Source organism: Argiope bruennichi, chromosome 10 (assembly GCF_947563725.1).
Source record: "Argiope bruennichi chromosome 10, qqArgBrue1.1, whole genome shotgun sequence".
NCBI lineage: Eukaryota > Metazoa > Arthropoda > Arachnida > Araneae > Araneidae > Argiope > Argiope bruennichi.
This window is the reverse complement of record NC_079160.1, coordinates 27,659,223-27,678,717: the sequence shown is the minus strand read 5'-3', so window position 1 is coordinate 27,678,717 and position 19,495 is coordinate 27,659,223. Positions and strand designations below refer to the sequence as shown.

Genomic DNA, 19,495 nt, shown 5'->3' with positions numbered 1-19,495 from the left:
ACATTTGATTATTACTTTAATAATTATTTTAATTGGAATAATACTTATTTTAATTTGGAAATCAAACAGTTTTTATTTCTTAATTTTGTTCGTTGATTAAAATATTTCATTCGTTATATTCGTAGTATTCATAAGTGAAAAGAAATTGCTAACACTAATATTTCACTCAATGACTTTAGAACTGCACAATGTATTCAATAACTATACGTGTGAGCAAACAAACACATTACTGTTTGTTTTTTTTAATTAAAAAAAACTTCGAATGCGTTAGTTGCTAACTGCACTGTTAACTTTTTTTAATTAACTTCTTTAATTAACTGCAAATGTTTACTGAAACTACTTATTTATAAAAAAAATTTAAGTATTCGACGATTTCAAAATACAAATTATTAATTTTACTCACTATTAAATTATTGCTTATTTATTAAAGCACTCGTGCACTAAAAATAAATCTTTACTGTTACTGAAAGCTTATTTTTTCTATACTTATTGCTTTTTTTATGCAACTAAAAAGCATTCTATAAAGATTTTTAGTGCATTTTTTAAATAAAGGAACGCTATATATATATATTTATTTTGAAAATCATATCAGTATATTCGAACTTATATAATTCAAATTCATCAATATCTTTACATAATGTTAAAACTAAAATTACATCTAAAAAGCAGTTTTTCTTAATTGAAATTTCTGGATTAATTAAATTTTTGTAGTCTTTAGCTACAAATTAGATAAGCTCCACTGTTTTAACCCCCCACCCCCACCCGAATGTGTGAAAACCTCTCTATACAAGAACCAGATACAGGTTAGCTCAGTTTGTACAAACAAAAAGAACATTTCATAACATCGTATAAGAATTTTATCAAATATGTTTATTGATGCTCATTTCTGTACCTAACATTATGTTTGCTTTCCATTTTACCCAGAGATATAGAATTGCATATTCGATAATAATTAGGGGAAGTTATATGCTTTGGATAGAGCACAAAGTTTACTTTCTGAATGCAAATCAAATTATTCAAACTGCTTGAGCTGTATAAAACGAAGTTTCAATGCATGATATAAATAAGGGAGCAAAAACAAACTATAAATATTATTTCTTCAATTTTATTGCAAGAAACATGATTGTAGAACTATCTGTACACATGAGGAACAAAATAAAGACGAAATGAAACAATTATACAAAATGAATATAATTTGCTTCTTCTTTCACAGTTGCCTCACGACGCACCTGAAAGATAAAAAAGAAACATAATTAGCATTCATAAGTATGATTTCAACACAAAGAAAATATTATAATACAACAAATCCAATTATAGCATTTCTTGTTTCTGCCTTTAAAATACAAAGTATGAAGCATCAAACAGTAAAATGGATTTCTTCAAAGGTTAATTTTTCTAAGACAATATGGAGATAAAAAAAAATTAATCGCTCATTCACTAAATTCACTCATAAAAATTCACTAAATTCACTCATTTATTCATCAGTTGGCATTTCAATTGTAAACAAAATACTGTAAACTGATAAATCGATTTTTTTTTTTCCAATTTTTTTTTTTTTTTTCAGCATATGGACATTCTGTATATCGAATAAAATTTCTATAAATTAAACAATTATTTGCACATTAAAAAATTATAAACATCCATTGTAGTCATGAAGCAAAAACTCCTGATTTTGTTCAAGAAGCATATAAAATTTTAACGAACTTCTCACCAATTAATAATCGGAAGTTCGGAAATCGTTTACTGGAAAACCAACATTTTAAGGCAAATAGTATATCAGAGTTGGCTTCTACTCTACAAATTCTTTTCCTAAGTTGGATCGAGAATTTCACTTTACATTCAAATTTCTTAGTTTCTTTTTTATTCAAATTTATTACATTTCTTTACATTAATTTCTTACATAAACAAATCTTTGCTTGTGAAAGCATGGATCAATTTAATAAAGGACGCAGAAAGTGGGAATGAAAAGTAAAATAATAACAGTAATAATAAAATAAATACAAATAATTATTTTTCGGAAAGTATGGTATCGGCAACTCAGAAAAATTGATATCTGCATATTTTCATAATTAAATTTCTGATAGTGTAATTTCTATAACTATAAAAAATTATACATAATAATTTCTAGTGCGATAATGAAAATTTAATAACATACATCTCTCTATACTGCCATTTCTAAATATAGTTTTTTTTTATTATTATTAATCAAAAAAATTCGCCAAGTTCCGTAAAATCGACTGCAGTTTTCATTTGAACAAGGCATATATTTGTTTTGAAACTTACAAAACAATTCTTGACTACTATTTAAAGGAAATTCAAGAAAATGAAATCATGAACAGAACAAATAAAAATTAATTTAGTAACATAAGACATACAGAAAAGACAGAGGATTTTACAATGAAATGAAAATATAAATTATGCGAATTTAACACTCAAAATGACTTAAAAATCGTCAATAATGGTTGGCAACTTAAAAGTTTGAATTTAAATTATTCGTAAATCTAGTGAAAAAAGGGCAATTTGGCAGCAATTCTGACAATTCAGAACAAATATTTACTTAAAAATCCGCTTATGCATTCATGCAATTATAAAAAAGTAATAATACATCAATAATAAGCAATAATGCAATTAATATAAAATTAGAAAACGGATACTCACCGACATCATTTAAAACACACCCAGGAAAACTGGAAGATCTTTTCAATAGGTAGGGAGAGAGTCGCTTAGACGATCGGGGCTTCTGAACCTTAGCGTAACCTGAAATAGGAACACATATAGTTAGAATATAAATACAAATAAATAATAAAATATATATGTCGCATTAGAAAAGTAAATTTTATGAAACAAAATTACTCGATTAATACATATATCCTCTTAAATAAAATCAATCTTTTCTAATATTACTTCTTAAAATAAGTGAAAAAAAAATCAGGAAAAAGGGTCTAGACATGACATAGGTTTGCAACAAAAAACGTTGAACCTCATAAAATAGGAATTGTAAAAAGACTAAATGCCAAGAAGTAAAATAATTATGATTAATTGAACTATAAAATAAATTTGTACAAAAAGCACTCGAGATAATAATATTGTAGAATTATTACACAAAAGGAAATGAATCGATTTCAAGATAAAATTCGACGATAAAATTCAATTCCGAAATGCATCGTATCTGATTGCGATACTGAGAATTTATGAACTTCAAGACAAAAGTAATAAATAGTAGATTTCACTTGTGTTGGATAATATCTAAAAGAGCAATTATATATATATATATATATATATAAAAATATTGAATAAAAGTGATAACAGTTCCCGTTAAATAAGTTTATATTAAGCCAATTACATCTACAAATAGCTACGAGTTCCCTTCTCTCACCCCCCAAAAAACAATTTCAAAACCAAAATTTTTCAACTATTATTTTCTAAAATTATCTCAACACTGTTTTTCACACAATACGATGGTAAATTAACAAACTTCAATAAAAACGATTTGACAGTTCAAAAAGAAAAACCGCAACGTACTAAACAAAATCAGATTTTCTTTAGCTCGCTGGAAGAATACAATAAATTGTCACACATATTTTTTTTAAAAAATCTTTTGACTTAAGACTTAAATTTAAACATTTCACTCTCCGCCTTATATTATATAGGAAATTTCAAACCAATCAGAATACAATCATCGTAACGAGATAAATACATTAAAAAAAGAAAAAAAAAAGAAGAAATATTAAAAAGAAACTTAAGACAAATTGAAGAAACAGAGAAGAAAAAAAATTAATTGCAGCAATATATTCATGGACTAATAATCATCCAATGAACCAACGACCTTTACCTGCTTTTCCCATTAGAAAAATCAAAAAGTTTTTCCAAAAAGCTGTTTCAATGCGTTTTATTTTTATACTGTAGAATATTTTTAGAACTTTTCTTGGAAAAGAAGCTCACATCCAAGAAATCGAAAGTAACTCAAACGGCAAAAAAGGGGTGCGGTTGTTTTCTGTGTAAGAAAACACCCGATCCAATTAGAGGAACGAATCGTGGGTTAATCGCGGGGATGACCCTAGGGCGGGTCGACCTGCTGTCATTTTCGAAAGATTTCGTTTTAGAATAGAAATTCTTCCTTTGCATGCATGTTTTATATTGCTAATTTAATGCAATATATTTTTTTTTCTTCCTTTCAAATGGGTTTTTCAAAAGCTGTTTAAAAGATTTTATAAAATGAACTTTAAAATTATAGGAAAAAGAACTTAGAAGGGTAGAACTGTTTTGTTTTTACAGCATACTATTTCTGAAAATCTCAACAGCAAAATTGTTATTGAGCTTCGTTGCTTGTCTTTTCAAGGACTGCCACATAGTTGATGGAAATGATTGATTCTTGAACTTTCAGTAAGGATCTTGCATACAAAATATTCAATACAGAACAAAGAGGGAAAATTCAGATATAAATAAATATATACAAATACAAAAATGCCATGCAGTGGTTTAAAACGTTATCTAAGGCAAATATGATAAAAATGTAAAACCAAATTTTAAAAAAAGCATGGAAACAAAAAATATGTAAATAAAAAAAAAGATAAGAAAGAGCAACGATCTACTTAAACAATATATATGTTTGATATACAAAATGTAATTTTAAACTAATTCTTGAAAATTAAGTACAGATTTGATTTTGTACTTCCAAATTTTCTTATACATGAAGTTAAAACTAAATAACGTCAGACTCCTTGACAAGTACAGCAGATATCTAGTTGAACAGAGCCATTAAATAAAAATGAATTAACCCCATACTACGCAAAAGTTTCATCAAATATCAATTAAATTATTTTCTTAAAATACGTACAATGGAAAATGCTTACAAGATTTATAAATACGATGTTTTTATATTATTTATTTCATTTTGTTTCGAAATATATGAAATACTACTGAGCTGCTATCAAAATTCATTTCCTGAATAACAGATGCAAACGACATTACAAGAACGCCAGCTGACTATGAATTAGAATATACCCCCAGCTTTTTCACAAGATTTCACACCCCTAGCCGATTATAAAGATTTCGTGTAAACCCCCAACAGTTTTCCAAAGTGGTATCCAAACGAAAGGGTTCTATTGAAGAATTTGACAGGTAACAAACGGCATCGATGCCAAACAATTTGTCGGAAGCGAATTGCTCTCCAGATCTCATTTTCTGATATGAAGAGAGGAAGTTATTTGCTTCTTTTTTTTCATGGCAGCAGTGGGATTGTCCGCGATGCCACTGCCGATAACAGATACACAGGTGGGCCTTCTGACTTAAATTCGGTAGCCAATGCATCGTGTTTGGCTGAAAAGGAATTTATTGTTGTCATCAATATTGACAGCAGAGGACTGTACACAATGGAAATGCCTGGTCTTCATAAACAAAACTTTAATTCAACATCCATCTAACTCCCCACAAACATAAATGAGATTTTAATAATACCTAAAAATTTTCATGAAATTTATAAAATTGCAGATACAGCCAATCAACATTAAATGCAGATCTTTTATCATACACCTTAACGAACTGCCCATTTCCAATCAATGTCAGACTAAATGTTTAATTGAAATTCACAATACATTTCAATAAATGTTTTCCTTTTGGATCTTTAATATGCTATTTTAATATGGAAGGTGGGCGGAGTATTTACATATTACATTTAAATTACATGAAGAATAAGCATCCATAACTGACAAGATTTAAGTAATTGTACTTATCAATTTATGTTAGTTTAACAGGAAGAAAATAGACAATGTGTTCTTTTCAAGTAAATGACTTTTTTTTTTCAATTGCCAGCACGTGTTTTAATAACCTAGATTCAATAGCACACGCGATTTGTTACCAAAAAACAGTGAACCTAAAAATCGTATTTCAACAACGTAACGAAGTAATTCAGCATCCTTAGAATTTCCAAAACTACAACCCTCCACATGTTACGAACTAAATTTTTGTTAGTTTCTTTTCCTTCCCCGCTTAGAAACTACATTACTACATTTTTTAACACAAATTTAACAAATTTTCAATAAGTTTCAATAAATATATTTTTGAAAAATATTTAATGCAGTATATATTAGTGGAAAATGCTGTTCAGTTACAAATCAAATGCATTACTTAAATTATTTTTGACTTACTAGAAATTTTTTATCAACTACATAAGACTTCATCTCGAATTTTACAGAACAGGTTGCATCAATATAATTTGTAAACAATTTAAAGAGTCCTTTTTATGCTTACATATACCACAGTCTCATATCCTGCCACCTCTTTCGGTATGGTTCTGCATTAGCGATGAAACAGAACATTTCGTTAAAAATCAATTTACAGAAGAAAGCAGAACAGTTATGGAAAAATTAAAACTTCCTCAGCCGAAAAACAAACTTAAACTGCATCAGTTTTTTTACAGAACAGATTGCATCAATATAATTTGTAAACAATTTTTAAAGAGTCCTTTTTATGCTTACATATACCACAGTCTCATATCCTGCCACCTCTTTCAGTATGGTTCTGCATTAGCGATGAAACAGAACATTTCGTTAAAAATCAATTTACAGAAGAAAGCAGAACAGTTATGGAAAAATTAAAACTTCCTCAGCCGAAAAACAAAATTAAACTGCATCAGTTTTTTTACAGAACAGATTGCATCAATATAATTTGTAAACAATTTTTAAAGAGTCCTTTTTATGCTTACATATACCACAGTCTCATATCCTGCCACCTCTTTCGGTATGGTTCTGCATTAGCGATGAAACAGAACATTTCGTTAAAAATCAATTTACAGAAGAAAGCAGAACAGTTATGGAAAAATTAAAACTTCCTCAGCCGAAAAACAAAATTAAACTGCATCAGTTTTTTTACAGAACAGATTGCATCAATATAATTTGTAAACAATTTTTAAGAGTCCTTTTTATGCTCACATATACCACAGTCTCATATCCTGCCACCTCCTTTGCAAGGTTCTGCATTAGCGATGAAACAGAACATTTCGTTTAAAATCAATTTACAGAAGAAAGCAGAACAGTTATGGAAAAAATTAAAACTTCCTCAGCCGAAAAACAAAATTAAACTGCATCAGTTTTTTACAGAACAGATTGCATCAATATAATTTGTAAACAATTTTTAAGAGTCCTTTTTATGCTCACATATACCACAGTCTCATATCCTGCCACCTCCTTTAAAGGTTCTGCATTAGCGATAAAATAGAACATTTCGTTTAAAATCAATTTACAGAAGAAAGCAGAACAGTTATGGAAAAATTAAAACTTCCTCAGCCGAAAAACAAAATTAAACTGCATCAGTTTTCAAAATCGGCACTACAGTAAGATTTTGAGTCATAAATCTTCAATCAATGTAGAACTGATCAAATTACAGTTCCACATCAACTGCCTCATACTGAAAGATTAGAGGACAAAGGAAGCTAATCTAGAGCAAGAGCAGAACAAACCCAACTTTATGTGAAACTTCACTCGGATGAAATTTCCGAATACGATACTCTCCAATACTTTTAAGTGAAGCCGTTCTCGCTATATTCTTATTGTTTTCGCATCGGCAGGCGTTCAATAACAGCAGTAATCGGAACCATGTCTACACGGCACACCTGAAATTTGCATACTCAGGATGGAAACTGATCTGGAAGGAAATAGAGGAGACATCCTTCATTGCTTATGCAGGGACCCATTGTTTTTAAAATCAGGATACGTTTACCTTCCCTTCTTGTAGAGCATGGCCACCTGTCGTTGGTGGCCTTACGGGATCTAAGCTCGGTGTCTGACAACAGTTGTCAGGCTTCGTGAAAACTAAACCCTGATGAAGACCCTCCCCCCCCCATCCCACCCCCGGATATTGTTTTGAGTTAAAAAGCAATGTATCACTTTACTTTCCAATGTAGCCCTTACGCATGCGCGATACGGTTTACAAATATACTGCTATGACACACGATATTAGTAAATCAATCTGCAGTAAATAAAAGTTAAATCGATTGCTCACATTACAATGCATAGTAAATATTGCATTTACGTAATAAAAGCAAGAAAGAATTTATAATATCCTATTGATATATGTCTTAACATCAAAATTATAAGCTAAATTTGAATGACCAGGCACACAAAACTCTTGGCTAATTCATGACGTAGCCTAGAAAGTCGAGGACTAAATACATGCTGATGTCTTAAAGTATTGATTACAATAATGATGAATTTCAAAATGGTCTCTAATTTATTGGAAAGTAATTCGAGCTGGGAATGCATATCAAGTTTATCTTTCATTAGATGACTGGAGTTTATTTAATTTAGTAAGATAAACATACTATTTTGAAGCTACACAGGGGTAATTTAGAAATAGAACTTATTTCAAATTGGGCCATATAACGAAGATGAAGATGACAGCTTATAAACTGGTATCCCCCCTCCACAGCTGCACACCATATGAACATAAATATAGTCGATTAATAAAAGTGGAAATGAATGCATATACAATTTAGATTTTTAAAACAGACTACTTCAGAAATTTGATCAAAAGCATTTCTTAAAGTGAATAGGATTTTCTCTTTATATACAAAAACAAAAAGCTACAATAATTAGTGGCCATCTTCCAAAACAACTCAAAAATGAGCAATATCCCACTTAGGGTGTCGCAAATAATTACTTAAATTATAATAAAATATTTCCTTTTTTATATAAAAGGAGGAAATAAATGATTTAAAACAATACAAAACATTTAAAACGTGAAAAGCGTTTCATTTCCAATAACAAATTGTAACACTGCTAATAATTAATTTCCTGCCATTCAATCATATTGCCTTAACTCCATTCGACTTAAGGTTTAACCCCTTAACTGTTTTATTTTCTTTACTATCTAATAAGATGACCCCTTCTATTTTGGGAATATTTTCTTATTTTGATTCAAATGGAAATCCATTGAAGGCTTGACTTATCTATGCATTCGAAGTAATTTTAATATTGAATTATAATAGTTATGAATGGTTTATTTTTTGCTTACAACTATCCAAATTCGATAAATCGATGCACGTATAGCATTCGGGCAAAACAGTTAAGCGGTTAACATACTTCCCCCCCCCCATAAAACGATGATACGAATACATGACTAAGTTAAAGTAGTGATTACTAATACACACTTATGTGCTGTTTTAAACTAATTCAATATAAATTAGCCCATTTAGACATGAAAATATTTATGAAATAGTCAATACATCCAATTATCATCAAATATCGAATTTAAAATTGAAATAGATATATGTCGTTAGCTAAATCAAACAAAACGCTGTTTAAATAGATTCTTGCAAAAAAAAAAAAAATATCAGCATAAAAAAATTAAACACGATAGAAATGGGGGGTGTAAAAAAAAAATCCAATCGAAAAAAAATACTGCATGACGTTTTTAATAACTAACATTTTTTTTTTTTTTTTACTCGTGTTCTGTAATAAATTTCGGCTCGTACGTCATCTAAATTTCCTCTGCAAGAAGGCAGCTGATTCAACATCGCACGTGCCTCGTCTGATGTCGACCTTGAGCAAGGTCGGCGCGAATCCTTTGGGCACCTGGAACACGATTAAATGGCGCGTCTTTCAATTTTCTCTTGAAGAGTTGGAGTGGAGCAGCTTTCGCAATACAAACTATCCGTTGTACCAACGACAAGCTATTAACCGTCATTTGGATATTATGCATAGTTTCGCTAGAATATATTATTAAAAAGTAGGGCGCCTTCACAACATAAATTATTTCGTTTAAACCGACAAGCTACTAATAACCGTCACTTAGATATTGTGCATAGTTTCGCTTTAATATATTATTAAAAAGCAGGCTTAAGTAACACAAACAAACGAATGTGGCGGCGCCTGAACAATATATTTTGGAAAATTCTTTCCCAATAAAAACAAATGAAATGTATAAGTAACCTTAAAAAAGTGAAATTTTAAAAAAGCATTATGAATATTTAAAATAGTTTATTACTTTTAACACTGCCCAGAATTAAAGTAAGATATTAAAAATACATATAATTCGTAACAAGAAATCCTTACAAATGCTTTTTAAAAAGGTCAATAGAAGAATATAAATCAAATTTCATCCATTTAAAATCCGAAAATTTGCGATTCAATAGATTAAATTTATTTTATCAAAGTATAAAAAAATAATAAAATTATTTGTAGCTGAAAACGTAGGCACCATTTTATTGAAACCACAAATGGCAGTTTAGAGAATATTGTATGAAAATGTATTGAAAGTTAATCGATTTACATAATGCTTCCAGTTACCTTTGTAACCAACAACAAACGCATTTTAATTTCGATTAAAACTTCTCAAATCTCAATCGTAAAAAATTAGAATGCAGTTTAGAATAAGCATAGAAAAATTTTGCATTGAAAGTTAAAAAATATGAAACTGTGAATATAAATTAAGTCGACAATTTATACTCACAATTTCATATGAAGATAGTTTTTTTCTTTGCCATTTAATATCAAAGCCTAAAGAGCTTATACCCTTTCAAAGTTTTCCGATAACCAAATTAACATACAATAAACAGAATTAAATATAATAGCCTGTTTCAAATGTCAAATTCTTTAATTATATTGTATAATTAATGCATACTCTTCAAAATGTTTTGAAGAAACAAAATTAACATACAATAAACAGAACTAAATATAATAGCCTGTTTCAAATGTCAAATTTTTTAAGTTATACAAAAAGGATTATAAGAACCGAATAAAATTATTCAAAAAAAGGGGAGGGGGCAGAATATTTTATTAACATATATTACATATTTTATTAACATTTTCTTTATTTTTCGTGAATTTGTTATATAAGTATAAAAAAAATAATGAAGGAGTTCATAGCATGAAGGAACAAATTTTTTTTTCAGTCAACTTTTAACTCATCGTTTTTTTGTTTTTTTTAATATGAGTCTCTAGACGGATGTGCAAATAAGATACCCCAGAAAACAGAACTCTATACTTCTCACCTGGCTGATTAATATACACTAGTATGCAACAGGGCATGACTCATCGAAAAATATTATTTTCAGCAACAATCGAGGTAGCTAACCTATCATTCCACATAAAGCTAGACAGATAATACGAGACTCCCCCTCCCTTCCTCTTCGTACTTGGATCACCCCAAACCACAGGGGTCACGCTTGTGTGTGTGTCATCGAAAACGCTCTACTGAGATTGTCTCGCCTTTCACAGAACAGACTTTCAAATATGACGAGGTGAAATGTTTTCTAAACAGAAATCGACGTATTCAAAAGAGGGGGAAATAAGCAATAAAAAAAAAAAGGCTCTTAATCCAGAGTATTTCGGATGGAATTTGCATCTATCTTTGAGATGTTCGATAAAAATAGAGGGATGTTATTTATCAACGGATCTGAATTCTATTGGCGACATTTGCGACCTGGCAAAAACATGTTTGATTCTTCTTTTGACACCTTCCTGAAACATTTCTCAATATCAAAGGCAAAAAAAAAAAAAAAAAAAAATGCAAGAAATCATAAGGAAGAAGTTAGGTATTTTTTAATGCAGTTTTTTTTAGGTATTTTTTTAATTAATTCTTAAAAAATAACCTTTCCAAGAATGAAACTGATTTTTTTTAAATCCACCTTTTGATATATGAATAGATGCTCATGCAACAAAATTTTATTATTAAATTTCAAAATTTTATTTTGATTTTTCTCTTAATCACTTAAATATCAAAAATGTTCTGCCCTTCACGTACTTTTTTTACTTGCTGAATTTTAAAATTTTATTAATGAGATGTAGTTATATTGATTGTTTTCACCTGCACAGTGAAAATACAATTAAACATAATAATGCAGAAGTGCTTATTAAAATATCAGTACCAAATAAAATTAAAAGCTAATGATTACAGCTAAATTTTTTTCAAACCCTGGGTCATTTGCCCCCCCCCCAAATAATTATAACATAAATACAAGAATTATAGTAAAATTGTTTTCATAAATGTCTTTTCAGTTGATTTTTTAAAATTGGTCCAATGTTTTCCTTTAAAAACTAACAAAGATTAAATTTTTACTTTAAATCAAATTTTATTCTTCTTTTAAAGGATTCAGACAAGTCTTTAAGGTGGACTTTTTCTAAGAGAAAAAATTAAATAACTAATCAACAAATTTTTAAAAAGTTTCTTTAACTAATAAACCGAAAATTGAATTAACAATAATTAAATATAGAGGATATATTATGTGTTTTTATTTCTGAAATACGAAATGGAAATGAAAATCAGTAATCACCTTAACAATTTGATACAGCTATTAGGTTTATTTTATTTTTTGTTAAAATATTCAAGTTCATATCAAGATCTAAGAGCAGACTGGTTTCTTCTATTAATGGCTTAACATAATGCATTTGCACTTATTTACTTATCAATACTATCATCAATACTGTCATGTTTAAAACTTACATTTCAAAATATTTTTAAGATTAGAAAATAATATATAAAATTTTCATAACATAATTATGACATTTTAATAAACTGCTTTTCCCCAATATTTTTATTTTCGAAGTTTTTTTTCTTCACCTAGCCCAAATATGTATAAAGAATTAAAATTTGAACAATAAATTTAAATAGAATTTAACTAGTAATTAAAAAGAAAAGGCAAAAATTCTGAATTCAATATTCTACAGCATTAAAAAATTTCAATTCCAATAATTGATTTTTGTTTTTAAGAAACAGCTTTAATTTTTTTAATGAATAATGTTAATTAAAATATATAACCTACTATTTTACACTGAATTTTTTTACAAACATTTCTTCAGTGCATTTTTAATACAATTAATAAATTTTGAGTTATATATTATAGTTTTTAATAAAATCTTAGTCATTTCTTCATACAAAACAGATTTATAAATGGATTTAAAAATACTAATAAGAAATGCTTTGTTTTAGGATTATTTTAATTCTCTATTTTTTAATGAAATTTGCAACTGAATAATTAATAAATTATTTATTCTGGTGAAATTAATGTCTTTCAACAATTTAAATTTCACATTTTTTTAAAGTCAATGACATCCTCCTGAAATAAATATAAAGAGACATAGGGAAAGCGTTTAGACATTGTAAATTATCCTATGTCATTCCAATAAACTCCCATAAAACAGATTGTAGATTTATCAGATAAAATAGCATTCTATTTTTCAATGATTCAAAACTAAATTAAACTATAATAAGTACAAAACTGCTTAAATTTTAAATCCATAATAAATTTAAATATTCAGAAACTTTAAAAAAAAAAAAAGGACTTTATCAAAACTGCTTATTTTTATATTTACATGGATAAAATTAAAAATAATATCAATCAACATTTTTATAGCAGATTTTAAAATTCTTTCATTCTATATTTAAATAAGCATTCTACCCTTACTTTAAAATATAATATTCTGTCTTAGTATAACAGCAAAATTTAAAAAAATTATTTTAAGAATTTAGTACAAAGTATTAAATCTGCTATTTTTTATCTAAATTCCAAGCAATTGCAACAACAATAATATGATTTAAAAGAATTTTAAACATCATACTAACTTTTTAAAAAATGCATAAGCAAAAACTGTATTAAAAAACTTTTTAAAAAATAAAGTTTTTTAGAAATAACTTCATGCAAAAAAATATATTATACTGCTTTCAATTTAACAATTCTAGAAAAATTATTCACATATTGTATCAATGGCTAAGGTTTTGGGGGGAAAAAAAGTGACTTTTTTTAAATACATGAAATTAATAATTAAAATATATTCCTAAGCAAACTAATTTTACTTTAAAAATACTTACAATTTTTAAATTAGATGAACCAAAACATGTACATTAAAACAATGTAATAAAATTTAGCCTGTATCTAAATTTATAATGAAGCCTAATTTAATTACCTCATAAGTTTTCAAATAAAACTAATTTGCAAGTGAATATGCAGGAACTATTTGAAGAAGTTGTATTGCAAGATCTTAATAAAATACTTAGATTAATAATCAGAGGGAAAAAAATTATTTTTAAATATTTAAATATGCAGATATAAGCCACAATTTTGAATTTTTTTTTTTTAAACAAATTGTACAAAAAATTGTTGTTGACGATAAATTTTGTATATGTGGAATTCAATAATTCGTAAGAATTTCATAAAATAGTTACCTTACATTATATAACCTTTTTTTTTAATGTCAAATGAACTAAAGATATAGAATTTCCCATGGAATAAGAATCTTAGATAAAAACATGATTTCCCTACATTTTTAATATTAAATAGTCAAAAATTGTTATTTTTTCCTTGAAATTTAAAAAAATTAATAAAGATCATGCTATTTACTGGATAAAAAAAGAAGTAATCCCCTTGAATTACTTCATGAAACAGCTAATTTGAAATGTTAAGTATAATCATATTTCCCTCATAAAAAAGTTCTCTTGTTTTTAAATCACAGAGTTTTTTACATTTTAAAAATTAAATGACCCCACTAATGAATTAAACAAAATTAATATATTCAGATGTTTAATATCTTAAATAAAACTTATATCCAGACAAAATATTAAACTTAATAAATTAAAGGCTTTTTTTCAAACCATCTTCAATAATATATTTAAAATTCAAAAAAAATATTTTATAAAGAGTGATTTCAATTTACAATAATTAAGCAAATAATATTACAACAAATTTGAGTTGCAATACTCATATATTTCATATAGAGCAATGGAAATATCCTTAAAGTGGCGATAGCTCTTTACTAATTCAAAACTATTATTAAACAATTAATAGATTTGTTAGAAATTTTAAAATGAATTTTCAAAAACTTTAAAAAATAAATTTACTGCTTAAGAATTCATATTTAAATATGATTTGGATATTTAACACTGGATAATTAAGCAATCATCTAAAATTACCAGCACTTGTCAGTTTTGCTAATTCACATTCAAAATTTTGTACAGATGTTTTCTTTGTGCTTATACAATCTTATCTTTATAACTAGTAAATTTAAATATATGAAGGTGATAAGCACAGCTGTACATTTGTTATGTTTCTAGATTTTCTGCAATTACTATCTTGCAATAAAAAAATTGGTAATAACAAGTAGAAGTCTGCATTAAAATTCATTATACAAAATACATGCAGACCAGGTTTACTTACAAATACTTATATTTTAATATGTTTAATTTTCAAACTGCACAAATGTAGCTTACAGATTAAAGTACACTACATCCAAATTTAACCCAGACCTAGATTAATATTAAAGAATTCAACCTCATTGCTTTAATATATCTAATAAGTTAGCTACTGATTATATCTTTACAATTTTAATACATTCATTATTTGATTGAAAGTACTTGAAAATTGAAAAGCCAACACTGCAGTTAAAATTCTATTAATGAAAATCCTAACTTGCATTCTATAAAGAAATAAATAAAAAATCATAAAATTACGAAACTTATCCATAAAATGCAATCCCACAATTCCGTTTCCATTTTAATCAATAAGAACATATATTAGGGCAATTTTCTGAATTTCACTAAAAATTCAGTTAATATTGTTATTACTTTATACTTTTTTTTTTTTTACAAATATTTATTTATGGCTCTCAAATAATTAAAAAAGTTATGTGGATCAGGTAAGGCTTATTCCTAAAGTTTTAAAAGTTCCTCAATAGTAATATTTTCACCAAATTTCATTTGAGCCAATTTTATAAGCTTTTTATCAAAAACATGTCAATTGACTTTTTTCCTGACATTAAACCAACAGATACTCTGCTGCAATCCCTTTTTTTTAAACTCTGAATGTCGAACTTCATAAAACTTGAAAACGCTTATCTTATTACATTAGACAATTAAAAACACTCATAAAAATTGATTAAACAAGAAGTTAACCAACTTATTTTTATTTCTTATTCTAATGAATAAATTTAAATGAATAAAAAACTCTTCAATGACACAAAAAAAAATTCACTTAGTTAAAAATCAAAAAACATTTTTAATGAGGAATCAAAAACATAAAAACTGCACTTCTGCCATTTGTCAAGGTTTGCATTTCAATATACAATTAGTCATTTCATCAGTATACAGTAATCAACATTTGCATTTGAACTATAATTTATTACTTACATATATATCACTAATATTTTTGAAACTATAACAATTCAATTTGTCGTGAAAAACAATTTTAAAAAAAACATTTTAAAATACTACTTTTTTAGTGCTTTAAATCAAAATAGTATTCTTCAAACCAATTAATTTATAAATATAAGTATAGTTAGACAGAAATTACTTTTCTGTTTCTGTATTGCATACAATAACTATAAAACTTAAATCATTTTCAATGAAATTGTAGTTAATTGAAGATTTAAATTTAAACAGAGGAAGGCTCTAAATCATAAATATATAACATTTATTATATCTAGGATATGAGAATCTATAAATTATAGTTACGATGTTTAACTATGTTAAACTAACTTGTTAACTGTTAACTATGTTTAAAACTCTATACCACATTCAATACTTATTCACCATAATTTTTTATACTATCAACATGAATTTAAAATATATGCTCTTCTCTTATATTAGAAACTCAAAAAAATTTATAAAATCCAAATATTTGGGACAATTGATTCTTAAAGATTATACTAAGCTAAACAATGTTTATGTGATTACTGGTTCTAGCAACAATATACGATTACTTACAATCAATTACAGAGCCTTCATTTTTATGTTAAGAGCCTTTTTCTTAAATTAATTTAACATTATGAAATTATATGGAGATACATTTCAGTTATCTAATCACAGCAACAATAAAAAACATGATATAATACAATATTTTTTCTATTAACCTAGCAGTCTAATTATGAGCAAAAAATACCAAGAGGAGTTTTGCAGTAGTCTATGAATATAACATTTTGATTCTTGAAAATCGTCATACTTAACACATACTTAGACTTCCATACTACTGTTGAAATAATATATCTTTATAATAACATTAAAGAAGGTATTTTGATATCTAAGAAACAAGGAGGATTAAAGCAAATTAAATGGAAAATGCTCAAAACAGCATTTTAATGAGCAGGTAATACATTGTTTATTCAATAAAATAATAACATGCTTCAAATATCAAATTTTTAAAAAAATTAATAATTAATAGATGCATTACTAGCTTTATAAACTCACCTACAATACCATTATTTATTAACATTATGAACTCTCCTACTTCTTTAATAATACAAAGTAAATACAATTCAAATTTAATTGATAATACACGCATTTAACAGGCTGTTATTTTTTTATAATTAGAATGGAAAATTTATACATAAAAAAATTAAAACCAATGTGGTTTATACAAACCATCCATTTCAAAAGATAGACAAAACTAATTCATGTATTCTTAATAAATGCCATGCCTCAACCTTTACATAAACTCTAGCACAACTAATGTTTAGCAATTAAAATTTTCATTTAATGCCAAACAAACAACTGCTAAGATAATTTTTTAAATAAAATAGCAAGTATATTTATTATAAATTTTGTTACATACAGAATACATTGTATGCATATATATCCAATTCATTAATATTTTTTTTCTTTCAATTCAATAGCGTTTTTGATGTGGTCAACTTGGAACAGAAACTCTAAATTAAGATTTTTTTTTTTTTTTAAATATATAACATGCTTGCTCGGAGATTTACAGAACAAAATGTAGAAATTTTACAGGTTTTTCAGATACTAAGTTAGTCAGGAGTCAGTACATTCATGCCAGCTCAGACATCGCACAAATTTTTTAGTTCTTAAAAGCTAAACTGAAAATCAAAACTCAAGCATTTCCTTCGCACAAATATACCAGTTCATACAACAATCAAGCGAGCCATTTCAAAGACTGGAAATCAAAAACTTCACTTTCACATAACAAACGACATAATTTACTGGTTAACTTACTTCTTATACTAGTTTGCACCAGGAAGGCTGTAGAATTGCACTTGAGTTGTGATTTACCGTCCTCGTGGGTTTTGACTAGCAGTGTGTTTTCTTTTTTGCACAGTCTGCTGCTGTCTTTGCTCCCACAGTCCACATGGTCATCGAATACCTTCTGCCACAGGTAACGCCCCCCAGACAAGGGACGCTCTTCTATGAAATCGAAATTCCATGTCTTTGCTGACCGCTCGGCGATCTCTGACATGTGACGGGACAGCACCTCGTCCACGCTGGGTTCGCCACCACTGCCTGCTCCGAAAAGGTTGCGTCTCACGCTGTGTGCGCCCATCGGTTCGAGTCCTAGAACACAACACATCTTGTTCACTGTAGAAATATCTGGATGATAAACAGTCTGCATTTGTCTCGTCATCATAGTCCTGCACATAGACACTGTAAATCGAAATAGGAAACTAGGAATGAAGACGACCACCAATCGGGTGATGAAGACACCTGTAAAATTATTATCGACGAATTTCAAAAAATTGCTACAGGAATTAAAATTTACCCATAACAACCTCGACCTTCAAAAATTCACAATTACTATAGCCTACGCTTACCAATACACAGTGCAGCACGCTATTTCATATAATATTGCTTCCCAAAAATGCGCGCGATTACTACTACTACTCAGAGGTTGATGACGAAGGGTGACGCAACTTGTTATCTTCAATCGTAGAGTAAAATGGCAAAGCGCGCCATTTCACAACAGGCCAATGGGAAGTCGGAATTCGTTGTCAACATGGTTGTGATTGGTGCAAGGGAGACTTCGGCGGGAAAATGTTAGGAGAAATTTTCGCGCCCAATTGCACCAAGGACGGGGGGAAAGAAGAGACAGGAGAAAACATGCTTGCTACACTTCCTAGTAAAACTGTGCAATGGATGCCATATTTGGCGAGATTTCCGTTTTTCGCGAGCACTGTACGCATCTAAAATACTAAGAATGCAATTTCTTATGGAGGAAGGAAAAAAATTCTTTGCATAATTATCTAATTATTTTCCGAAAGAATTCAGGCTGAAAAGAAAAAAAAATTCATTTTTCCTTGCAGTTGGCATCTGTAAAGAAAAAGACTCACTTTGAATAATATTATTTAAGTTACAATTTGTACAAAATCTTTTATAAGTAGAATGTTTTTTTGGCGCTACCTACCAAAATCATCTTATGCTTTTTTTTAATCTGAATTTGTTGAACATGGAAATTGCAATTAAACATTAAATTATTTATTAAGCTTGTATGAATAATATAAACATTAGGTGCTTTAATTTAAAAACTGATGATAATTAAAAAGAACTTTTTATTTCTTTTTGTGTGTTCATAAATTTATAAAAACACATATTCTATGAATGAATGAATGTTTTCATGTGAGGAATGAGGTAATACAAAATGTTTTTGCGAAATATTCGTAAATAATTGAGAAAGTCATTATCGTACAAGTTTTCATGTGAGGAATAAGCTAATAAAAGTATGTTTCTTGAAATATTCGTAAACAATTGAGAAAATCATTATCGCACGAGCCACTGCTGCTATGCG

General features: G+C 27.9%; 1 protein-coding gene across 2 annotated transcripts; it reads right to left on the bottom strand.

Annotated features, from left to right (window-relative positions):
• Positions 1-1,085: 1,085 nt before the first annotated feature.
• LOC129988759 (uncharacterized) lies at positions 1,086-18,781 on the bottom strand. 2 transcript variants are annotated; one of them, XM_056097027.1, is made up of 4 exons: positions 18,525-18,781; positions 17,932-18,417; positions 2,659-2,757; positions 1,086-1,229 (listed from the first exon to the last, which is right to left on the bottom strand). In XM_056097027.1, exons 2-4 carry the CDS (start codon positions 18,350-18,352, stop codon positions 1,219-1,221), a joined length of 531 nt encoding a protein of 176 aa, XP_055953002.1. In that variant the 5' UTR covers positions 18,353-18,417; positions 18,525-18,781; the 3' UTR covers positions 1,086-1,218. The 2 variants fall into 2 exon arrangements, with proteins under 2 accessions (XP_055953002.1, XP_055953001.1); XM_056097026.1 differs by having other exon boundaries at positions 17,932-18,780.
• Between the last annotated feature and the right edge of the window lie 714 nt (positions 18,782-19,495).

Excerpts from the sequence above, each read along its gene's own strand:
- LOC129988759 (XM_056097027.1), bottom strand. The coding sequence starts at position 18,352 with ATGTGCAGGACTATGATGACGAGACAAATGCAGACTGTTTATCATCCA. Across the intron at positions 2,758-17,931 it reads GGTGCAAACTAGTATAAGAA|GTTACGCTAAGGTTCAGAAG; the intron begins GTAAGTTAACCA and ends TTCCTATTTCAG.